The 11,310-nt window shown below is 44.2% G+C and overlaps 2 protein-coding genes across 5 annotated transcripts; both read left to right on the plus strand.

The window, feature by feature from the left end:
- Positions 1-23: 23 nt before the first annotated feature.
- Positions 24-3,679, plus strand: LOC127523213 (L-seryl-tRNA(Sec) kinase). Of its 4 annotated transcripts, none has more exons than XM_051913669.1 (7): positions 27-314; positions 812-1,205; positions 1,285-1,486; positions 1,972-2,047; positions 2,310-2,403; positions 2,673-2,885; positions 3,662-3,679. In XM_051913669.1, exons 1-6 carry the CDS (start codon positions 156-158, stop codon positions 2,870-2,872), a joined length of 1,125 nt encoding a protein of 374 aa, XP_051769629.1. In that variant the 5' UTR covers positions 27-155; the 3' UTR covers positions 2,873-2,885; positions 3,662-3,679. The 4 variants fall into 4 exon arrangements, with proteins under 4 accessions (XP_051769630.1, XP_051769629.1, XP_051769628.1 ...); XM_051913668.1 differs by having other exon boundaries at positions 3,657-3,673; XM_051913670.1 differs by lacking the exon at positions 3,662-3,679 and having other exon boundaries at positions 24-314; positions 1,972-2,019; positions 2,673-2,714.
- On the plus strand, positions 3,662-8,632 carry acadsb (acyl-CoA dehydrogenase short/branched chain). Its single transcript, XM_051913664.1, has 11 exons — positions 3,662-3,736; positions 4,484-4,637; positions 4,846-4,946; positions 5,054-5,260; positions 5,332-5,502; positions 5,666-5,791; positions 6,073-6,165; positions 6,583-6,672; positions 6,786-6,923; positions 7,975-8,074; positions 8,152-8,632. The coding sequence occupies exons 1-11, from the start codon at positions 3,707-3,709 to the stop codon at positions 8,226-8,228; spliced, it is 1,287 nt and encodes a 428-aa protein (XP_051769624.1). The 5' UTR covers positions 3,662-3,706; the 3' UTR covers positions 8,229-8,632.
- The last annotated feature ends 2,678 nt before the right edge of the window (positions 8,633-11,310 follow it).

Below are 11,310 nucleotides of genomic sequence, written 5' to 3' on the forward strand. Positions count from 1 at the left end.
TAGCGCCAGTGACCAATGAGCGGCCGATGTTCTGCAAGTGGGCGGGGTCTGCACGCACATGTGCGCATGGGTTGTTCGGAACTAAAGCGCTGACCAGAACCACGTGATCAGCTAAACTCTCCGCGCCTGCTCAATGTCTGTCTGTTTTTCTCCAGATGTCTCCCGCACCTGCGTGCCTTTGCGTTCTGTGCGGTTTACCGGCGGCGGGGAAATCCCGTCTGGCGCTGGAGCTGCGGGGTCACGCGCACAGACTCGGCTGGACTACGCTGCTCGTGACGTATGACGAACTGATCCCAGCGCGCGACTGGCAAGAGGTGAATCTTTCATGTTATGATAAACACGTTATTATGGTCTCTGTACAGTGTGTGTGTGTGTGTGTGTGTGTGTATGAACATATTGTTACTGAACTTGACAGCCAGTGATCACCATCCGTCACTGTTTGCATGAGTTGCAGTGTTTATGAACTCTTACTCCGTTGTTCATGTCAATATAGGCAAAAACTAGAGTGAGGTGAATCTTCATGACCTCATCAGTCATAAAACACTCCCTGAATCACTTTATTAGGGTTTGTTCACACAGGTCCCGTTCTTGTGTTCAGAAACTGCTGTCAAAGGAACGCAAACGAACTAGACACGGTTTTAGGAGCTGAACTGTTTTCATTTGATTTGACATTTACAGTTCGCTCATGTCTCATTTGATGAGAAGTTACGTTAACTTAAATGTTGATCAACTTTTAACAGTGGGTTTTTTTGTTCTGTCTGAACCTCTTATGCTCTGACTCGTGTGTCTGTTGTATTGTTTTGTTTTCCAGACTGAATGGAAGCAGCACAGGAAGACGGTTCTGATGTGTCTGGAGAGATTCCTGCGTCAGACTCACACACTCTCGGATCAGACTCAGACTCACACACTCTCGGATCAGACTCAGACTCACACACTCTCAGATCAGACTCAGACTCACACACTCTCGGATCAGACTCAGACTCACACACTCTCGGATCAGACTCAGACTCACACACTCTCGGATCAGACTCACACACTCTCAGACAGCGATGATGACGTCTGGATGCGCTTCGAGCAGATGCTGCAGCAGCAGAGCATCTCTCACACACACTCACACTCACACTCGCAGCCGCTCGTCCTGCTGCTGGACGACAACTTCTACTACCAGAGCATGAGATACCAGATCCACCAGCTGGCCAGAAAGTGTACGTGCAGTTCTTGTGTTTCTGAGACCGGAGAGCTGAACAGTGTAAATAACGTGTTCTGCTGGTGTTTGTTGGACAGATGGTGTGGGTTTCTGCCAGGTGTTCCTGCACTGTCCACTGCATGTGTGTCTCCAGAGGAACCAGCAGAGATCGCAGACCGTTCCTGATGAAGTGCTGCTGCACGTCTGTGAGCGAATGGAGCCTCCAAACTTGAGCAGAAACCGCTGGGAGCAGCAGAGCCTGACGCTGGACGGCACTGACCGCATCACAGACGCAGACCTGTAGGTCAAACACCACAGAGTCACAGAGTGTGTTTAAAGTCAGCATGAGACAGAAGTTGCGCTAGTCTTTTCTTCTCTATTGTTTTGTATATCTGAATGAAACGCTTCTCAAACAAGAACAAATGTAGGGCGGGGCTTGATTTTGTCTGTGGGGAATTGATTGGATGGTTGTGGTTTGCTATTGGTGGATCTCATGTGAGTGACAGGTTGCCCCGCCCTCTCATCAGAGAAGAGAAGAGATGCTGCAAGAGGGAGAAGATATTCTGATTCAAGATTACCAGGAACATGAATTTAAAACAATAATGATAAATCATTCAGAATAAACACTGCAATGTTACGTAAAAAACAAGAAGTGTCCATTCTGAATTTATGGTGACTTTAAATCCACAGACCGTCTGCACCTGCTGATGTGATATTTGAATGTTTTATTGCCTCTCAGATGATGATTCTTCTACTTAATTCATTCCTGTTTCTTTCTCTCTAAGGCAGAAGCTGATGGACTTGTTGGCGTCGGCGCTGGAGAACCCATTGAGGTCCGTCCAGGATGAGTCGCAGCAGAAGGTCTGAAGCGTTCAGGCTTCGTTCATGAATCAGATTTGCTTTGATACGAGAGCAGCTCATCGGGTTCATCGCTGTATTTACACACTCATGCAGAAACTGACATGTTAAACACAAAGTGAAGGTCACATGAGTGTACTGAGCCAATTCAGCGGTCACATGATCATTCAGATCAATCATGATCAATTACAATAGATAAACTCAAAGTCCATCAAAGTGAGGGATAATGATGATTGTGACCCTTCATCAAATCTCTCTGTTTCAGGAGGCAGACCGACAGATCTGTGCATCCAGCGTTCTTCATCAGGCTGATCAGACCTGCAGACGTCTGGTTTCTCAGGTCATGGCATCGGCTCGCGGTGCGTCAGCGCTTTATACACTACAGACTGTTTCAATCAGTGATGCAAACTTCATCAAATATCAGATTTCATCAAATTCAGATTCTGCTGTAAAGCAGCTTAACAGAAGACAATAGAGTACTTGTTCAGTTCAGTTCAATAACTGTGTAATGTGCCGTTCTGCTGGATTCTGCTTTCGTACGACTGGTGAAATAATAGTTGTGTATTAGTATGTTCTGTTCCTTCAGTCAGATGTTGTGTGTGATGGAGGACTGCTGTGTGTCTCACAGAAACGCAGGCGTCTCCAGATGTGCTGAAGGCTCTTGCTAAAGAGCTGAATGAGCTGAAGACTCGTTTTCTGCAGGATCTGAAGAAGGACGTTCTTCACCGAATGTCTGTTTTCCCAGAGGAGGAACTGCTGATGGACGTGACGGCAGCGTTTGAGCGCTGCACACGAGACTGTGTCCAGACACGAGTAAAACATCACTGAAACTCCTGATCATGTGACCAATGCTTTCTCATTCTGAAGGATGTGATTGTGAAAAAGATTTTATTTCAGAATATAGTTTTTGTAAATGCATCTGTCCACGACTCGTTCTTGCAGTCGTTGATTTTCATTTGGAGATTCATTTAGTTTGTGCTATTGTTTGTTTTGTTCATCATTTGTGAATACTGTGATTATTTTTAATACTCCTGTATGAATGGCATCAGATTCAGTGTGACTGACTGACAGTGAATCTGTGTTACTGTCTCACTGTTACTCCAGCGATTAATGTTCTGGTTCACAGTTGACTTCTTTCTCATCGTTCGACTGCGTGGAATATTTGCGTAGGGTTGAGAACGATTTTCAAACATTCATTATTCTTTATCAAATTTTAAAAAAAAATCAATTATAGATATAAAGATAAAATTACGTAGTTGGTCTGCGAGTCAATAAATTCAATGATTATACAGATTATTCAGATTTTCCACTAACAGGTAACATTGCAAATACAATGTTTAGATGTTTTGTTTTCTGTATACCATAATGCATTAATAATTAATAAATTCCTCCGATTATCTGCAACATCTTATGCTTCCGAAGAGTTTGAGTCTCCATTTAGTTCCAATTTGTGAGAAATAAATTTCAGACGAAAGGAACGGTATGGATATTGTACTAATTGACGGATGTTGTTAGATCCGTCAATTACTAGATTATTACTAGTAAAAAGGCATTATTTGTGAGTGTGTGTTGTAGTTGTAAAGTAAACTTATTTTGTGCCGTTTTCCGTCAGTGCAGCTGCTTGTTTCCTCCGGACACTTTTGACTGTGACGCAGAGCCGCAATGGCGCCCGCTTTCAGAATGCTGCGACAGGTCAGAACAAACTACGAACAACACGATATTAAAATTACGTCATACAACACGCCTGACACTCAGATCAGATAACTAACATGTTATTTCTATGAACTGAACAGACTTGTGATGGGAGCGATAACAAACTACAGGACAGACTTGAATATAATAAAGCGTAATATCCAGATAAGGTCAAATCAAACATGTTTCATAACTGACAGTCTGGATTCGACAGATCAATAAATGTTTGTTATTGAAAGGCATGTTTTCATGTGAATGTCCCAGATTTTTCTGACGAGTTTCGTGTGTTTATTGTCTGATCTGTCGTTTAGTTTCGTTTGTTTTGACACTGTATCACATAAATCAGAGGTTCACAAAAATATTTACTTAAAGTCCCCCTGAGATTTTAAGATAATATTTCAATAATTTAACAACACATTTACTTGTTTTGTTTTTCCTCCTTTTTTGTCTATAAGATGTGTCTGTAAATGTATTTATTTATATCTGTAATTTTTTTAATCTTTTATGGTGTTTTAACATCTGGTCAAAAGTTGCCTAATACTGTCACATTTACAGTAAAGTTAACTAAAGTTTTTTGCCCTAATAAATACATCAAATATAAGTAAAACATAAGTAAACAAATGATTTTTTTTTTAGTGTTTTGCTTTTAATTATTTGTTTGTTTTTTATTTATTTACACATTTATGATTGAATTATCAGCGTTTCACCCAGTGAAATCAGAGCCTGTGTTTGTCTGCTGTGCTGCAGGTGTGTGATCATGTGACCCGCTCGCGCGCCGCCGTCAGACTCTTGTGTTCACGCGCATCGGCCACAGAAACCGCAGCGCATCAGGACACGAGCAGACCTGCGTTCCCGCCGCTGCAGAGCTACTCCGAGGAGGAGAGCATGATGAGAGACGCCGGTGAGACACGACACACACACTCTCTCTCACACACACACACTCTCAAACTCTCTCTCACACTCACACACTCTCACACTCACACACACACACACACACACACACGCACTCTCACACTCTCTCTCACACATGCTCACACTCTCTCACACACACACACACACTCGTGACATGACAAAAACACTCAGTCTGAAGCTACTCTTCTCTTTCCCAGTGAGGAAGTTTGCTCAGGAACGCATCGCTCCATCTGTTTCCAAGATGGATGAAGACTCGGCCATGGATGCAGACGTGATCAGCGCTCTGTTCCAGCAGGGTGTGAGTCTCAATCACAGAATCACGACACTGTGCATACAGTTTAGGTTTACTGTGCGTTTATGAGACGGTGAGTCCAGACTGTGTGAATATGCCTTTTGTGTTTGCAGTTAATGGGGATTGAGATCGGAGCAGAGTACGGAGGCACAGGCTCCAAGTTCTTCTCTTCTATTCTGGTGATCGAGGAGCTGGCGAAGGTGGATCCATCCGTGGCTGTGCTGTGCGACATTCAGAACACCCTCATAAACACGCTGCTGATGAACCTGGGGACGGAGGAGCAGAAGGAGCGATACCTGCCGCGTCTCACCAGCGATACGGTGACTGAAGCGCTGCTGCTCCAGCGGAGTCTGTGGATGTGTTCTGACTGATGCTGTTTGTTGTTCTTCAGGTCGGCAGCTTCTGCCTGTCAGAGGCGGAGTCGGGCAGCGACGCCTTCTCTCTGAAGACTAAAGCAGAGAAGCAGAAAGATTATTACATCATCAACGGCTCGAAGATGTGGATCAGTAATGCAGAACATGCTGGAGTCTTTCTGGTCATGGCCAACGCAGAACCCGCCGCGGTTCGTACACACACACAGAGAGCTGTGATTGGTCTCTTGTGTTTAGGGCGTGTCACATGACGACAGTAAAGACTCAAACACAGATTTGCTGCAGCAAAAGCTCGTCTGTTGAGGTCACAGGTTCACCTGTGGTGATTGAGTGGTCATGTGACTGTGTTTGCAGGGTTACAGAGGAATCACCTGCTTCATCGTGGACAGAGACACGGAGGGGCTTCACATCGGCAGAAAGGAGAATAAGCTGGGTCTGAGAGCCTCGTCCACCTGTCCTCTGACATTCGACAACATGAAGGTGAATCAGGATTCAGATCTCATCTCGTACATTAATGTCATTTTCTGAAAGCGTTCGACTCATGACGATGGAATAAACTAGAGCTGCTGGTTCTGACTCTGTTTACTCTGTCAGCAGTAGATTTCCTCACCGTCACAGTTTCTGATCACCTGAAGATATTGGCAATGTGTAACCTGCTGATATCAGAAAGATGCAGAATAACTCGTTTCTTTGAGTTCAGAGGAAGTGCTGAAACTTACAGGATGTTTTCATGTATAAAAGTTGTGCTTCATCTGATGCAGGTTCACGAGAAGAACATTTTGGGGAAAGTCGGTCACGGTTATAAATACGCCATTGGGATGTTGAACGGGGGCCGGATCGGGATTGCAGCACAGGTGTGTGAGAGTGTGTGTGTGTGTGTGTGCGTGCGTGTGTGTGTGTCCATCAGCACAGGTGTGTTTTTCACATTCACATTTATTTATTTATTTATTTGGTGCTCTATGCAGCACAGATTGTCTCAAAGCAGCTTCAGAATAATGAACAGGAAAATAACTGAATCAATGATGCAAACTTCATCAAATATGAGACTCTTTTTTTACTCTTTAAATTTCTTTTTTAAAAGATTCCAGCCTTCGGTCTGTATTCTCATGAACTACAACTATGTAAGTTCAGATCTGTGATCAGAAAGACAGGCAACAGTTAAACAGGTTAATTGTCTTTTAAACCCATTTATCCGATGGGAATGGTGTCCGTGTTATCCCTGTCTCTGTGGATGATGAAGGCTGGTCTCACGTGTTTTGATCTGGTTTCAGATGCTGGGTCTGGCCCAAGGCTGCTTTGATCACACAGTTCCCTACACCAGACAGAGGATTCAGTTCGGCAAACGCATCTTTGACTTCCAGGTAGCTCATCTGTCTGTGTGTGTGTGTGTGTGTGTGTGTGTGTGTGGTGTGGTGGTGTGTTGGGCTCATTCATCACGCGTATGTAATGTGTGTGTGTGTGTGTGTGACGGCAGGGTCTGCAGCATCAGATTGCTCACGTCGCCACGCAGCTGGAAGCGGCTCGACTGCTGACCTACAATGCGGCGCGGCTGAGGGAGGCTGGACGGCCCTTCATCAAAGAGGCCTGCATGGCCAAATACTTCTCTGCTGAGGTCAGTGGATCTGCGTCTGCGCTCGCGTCCGAGAACTAAGGCTCTGGTCTGAGATCAGTGGGTCTGCGCTCGTGTCTGAGAACTGAGGCGCCGGTCTGAGGTCAGTGGGTCTGCGTCTGCGCTTGGGTCCGAGAACTGAGGCGCTGGTCTGAGAACAGTGGATCTGCGCTCGCGTCCGAGAACTGAGGCGCTGGTCTGAGATCAGTGGGTCTGCGCTCGTGTCTGAGAACTGAGGCGCCGGTCTGAGGTCAGTGGATCTGCATCTGCGCTCGCGTCCAAGAACTGATGCGCTGCCCTGAGATCAGTGGATCTGCGCTCGCGTCCGAGAACTGAGGCGCTGGTCTGAGATCAGTGGGTCTGCGCTCGTGTCTGAGAACTGAGGCTCTGCCCTGAGATCAGTGGATCTGCGCTCGCGTCCGAGAACTAAGGCTCTGGTCTGAGATCAGTGGGTCTGTGCTCGTGTCTGAGAACTGATGCGCTGGCCTGAGATCAGTGGATCTGCGCTCACATCCATGAACTGAGGCGCTGGTCTGAGATCAGTGGGTCTGCGCTCGTGTCTGAGAACTGAGGCGCCTGTCTGAGGTCAGTGGGTCTGCGCTCGTGTCTGAGAACTGAGGCGCTGGTCTGAGGTCAGTGGATCTGCATCTGCGCTCGCGTCCAAGAACTGATGCGCTGGCCTGAGATCAGTGGATCTGCATCTGCACTCGCGTCCGTGAACTGAGGCGCTGGTCTGAGAACAGTGGGTCTGCGCTCGTGTCTGAGAACTGAGGCACCGGTCTGAGGTCAGTGGGTCTGCGTCTGCGCTCGGGTCCGAGAACTGATGCGCTGGCCTGAGATCAGTGGATCTGCGCTCGCATCCGTGAACTGATGCGCTGGCCTGAGATCAGTGGATCTGCGCTCGCGTCCGAGAACTAATGCGCTGGTCTGAGGTCAGTGGATCTGCATCTGCGCTCATGTCTGAAAACTGACGCACTGGTCTGAGATCAGTGGATCTGCGCTCGCGTCCGAGAACTAATGCGTTGGTCTAAGGTCAGTGGATCTGTGTTTGCAGGTCGCGACTCTGACCACATCAAAATGCATCGAGTGGATGGGAGGAGTGGGATTCACCAAAGACTATCCCATCGAGAAATACTACAGAGACTGTAAGATCGGTGAGTCAATCAGACGTGAAGAAATGCTGTTCCATCAGAATGAGTTCGTTTGATTCTTATGAACCATTTCCCTGCAGGAACCATTTATGAGGGAACCGCGAACATCCAGCTGAGCACGATGGCCAAGATGATCGACCAGGAATACAACGGATGAAACACCGTAGAGCATGATATGAATAATATATAAGCTGTAATTCTACTTTTTATGTACCAAAACATACTGCTGGTGTTTTTGATTAATCTACACGTGATGTTCACACGCAGCTGTCGTGGAATCAGACTCCAGTTCATGTTGTGTGTGTCTGTACTGAACTGAATCCTCTCGAAACATATAATTTCTTGTTTCTGTAGTTAGTTATTTTACTCTGTATGAGTTTCTGAGATGGAAGCTTTGTGTCCACAACACTAAATGAGTCATTTCAAGATAAAACTGTCTCATATTCCTGTTATTAATCAAGCTGGTGCCTTATTGATGGACGGCTGTTCATTTGAGATCGATCGAGTCTTTCGTGTTTGTGTTTGTCACTGATCCTGAGATGAATAAACATCATGAACACACACCTGCGGTTTGTCTGATGTGTTGTGCTGTTTCGAGCAGCAGGTGGCAGCGCAGGACCGGTGGTCTCATCTGGTCTCACGTGGTCATATGTCTTTAGTCTGTTTCTGCGCATGCGGCGTCTGGCCACTGGAAGGCGCTGCTCGTTCACACCGCTCCCTGCAGTGCATGCGCTCAAACAACACATGAAGGATAGGGTCATGTTCGTAAAAACAGCCAATATTTTGGGCAAATAAAATATTACAAGTAGCAGTAATGAGTCTTATATTTATAAAATAGGGAATCTAGGTGTAGTTGCCTCAGTATCAGTCAAGAAAGCTTGTTTTCCTTGTGTGTTGGTTTCAAACATCTACGTAAAAACCTCTTAAAATAGATTTTGAGTTTTACTCTCATAAATACTATTTTCTTTCTTCCAAAATTATGTTCCCTCCATCACTGTAAAGCTGCTTTGTAAAGGATTGCTTTGAAACAATCCGCAAGTCTTTTCTTGTGTTTTGACTAAGTGAGATGCTTTATAAAAGATCAGTTGTGTAAATCTATTCCTCACAGATGTTTTAAAAGAATTTTTTTATAAATTCAATTTGATTGTGTTTCATTCACACCGTCATGTGACGCTATTCAGTGCACTTTATCAGGGACTATATTCACTCTATTGGGTTCTTGTTGAAATTGCAGGTTTTTAAACAAACGCATAGAAACTTTTAAGGGAAAAAGTCAATAAAAGACTGGTTGCGGGTTATTTTAACAGAGGTGTGTGTATATCAGTCTATATTGATATTTGGAGATTAAAAATGCATCAATGTTTTCTAGGACTTAAAAGCACAAGGATTTCCTAAAGAACTGAAGAATATACATGCATATTATCTTTGGCTATTAAACCCTTTTTTGATCTAATTCTATCAAAACAAATGCATTAATAGTTTCCATTTTAAAATGGCTTACACACTATACATTTGAAGGAAAATAAATATTTTAACAAATGTTACTGATTTAATATACTTTTGGATGTGCGGCGTTTGCTTTCACCACTTGGTGTCGCCAAAGTCATATTTCAACTCATTCACCACAATCCCAGTTTCTATGAACTCAACAGAGTTATATTGAATTAATAATTTTCTTGCTATTTCTCTGAGTGGTTATTAGATTATCCATTATTTAATTCCTGACAATCGAGTTGACAGAACAATAGAGCGTCAGTCATGAATGTCTTAATAATTGCGGAGACATTGTTCTTGTGCTGTGATTTCCCGCTCTTCTGCTCATCTGATGCCGCTCGTCAGACTCTGTGTGAACAATAGTGTTTCCTCACGGCGGGTCATGATGTCTCACATCTGTAACGGATATGTGTGTGAAGAGCAGGAACAGCAGCAGCCGAGGAGCATTGTGTCTTTCTGCTGACTCTCATCTCTGAGGTCAGTGAACACACACACACACACACACACACACACACACGTCAGATGGTAATACCAATAACTACCATATTTATGTAACAATGTTGATATGCTAGTCGAATATGCTTCAGAAAATACCATAATATTTACGGTACAAATAAAAAGTATTTTAATTAGTGGTAGGCCTACTGTGATATATAGCTACCATAACCATGATAATGATATTTTACTATATTAATCGTCCATAAAGCAGTGTTTGCGCTGTTTTATAAGTGAGTCGTGACTCGAGCTCTCACTGACCGTCACGGTCACTCTCGTGTCATTCTGTCCACTTCCTGTCCGACTTTTACTGCTTCCTGTGTCTGAGCGTCAAACTCTCACCGTCTCCTAACTCGTCCTGACAACTGACCAATATCACCATGTCTATAAACTTCAGATCATTCATGTTAATTTGGTAATGATGGGTTACATTTTTTTAATGGCATGATAAAAGGCTTTACATTGTCAAAGCAGTGGTAACAAAATACAGACATTATTTGACACACAATAAAAAAATAATAATGAGAAGAAAAGGTCATAAAAGTACGCAATGACAATCAGTCCTCATGCAATTAATATTCATGATCGTTCTCTCGTAGATCGAGGCTCTGCGCGTCAGTTTGAATCGATTCATTCGAAGCTCATCTAGAAACTGAGACGAATCACTATCGCTTGTGTCTCTATCAGCGGCTGAAGTATGAAAGCTGTGTTTGCACTGCGTTTATTTTGGAGTTAACTGTGTTCTTTGTCAATCCTCTGATTAGATTAGTGGGTGTGATGAAGTTGGGTTGGTTTACTCATCTGGATCAATAGTTCACCTTTGAAACTCTGCATACATGTGAAAGAATAGCTTATCATGTTAGAAAAACCTACTGATTTGTTTAGGTAGTGCCCTAATTTGAGTCACCCGTGGAGTTCTGGCGACTGACGGGCCTCGACCTTGAGATGCTTCCCTGGAGTCTGAAGTTCTGCTGGATCACAAGAGCACTGTGAGCAACACACACACACTCGCACACACACACACACACACTCTCTCTCTCTCTCTCACACACACACACACACACACTCTCTCACACACACATACACACTTGCACACACAGGTTTGTTTTGCTATCTTAGTGAGGACTCTCCATAGGCGTAATGGTTTTTATACTGTACAAACTGTACATTCTCTCGCCCTACACTAACCCTAAACCTAAACCTACCCATCACAGGAAACATCTGCATTTTTACATTTTTAATAAAACATT

The sequence above is a fragment of the Ctenopharyngodon idella genome, chromosome 12, assembly GCF_019924925.1.
Source record: "Ctenopharyngodon idella isolate HZGC_01 chromosome 12, HZGC01, whole genome shotgun sequence".
NCBI lineage: Eukaryota > Metazoa > Chordata > Actinopteri > Cypriniformes > Xenocyprididae > Ctenopharyngodon > Ctenopharyngodon idella.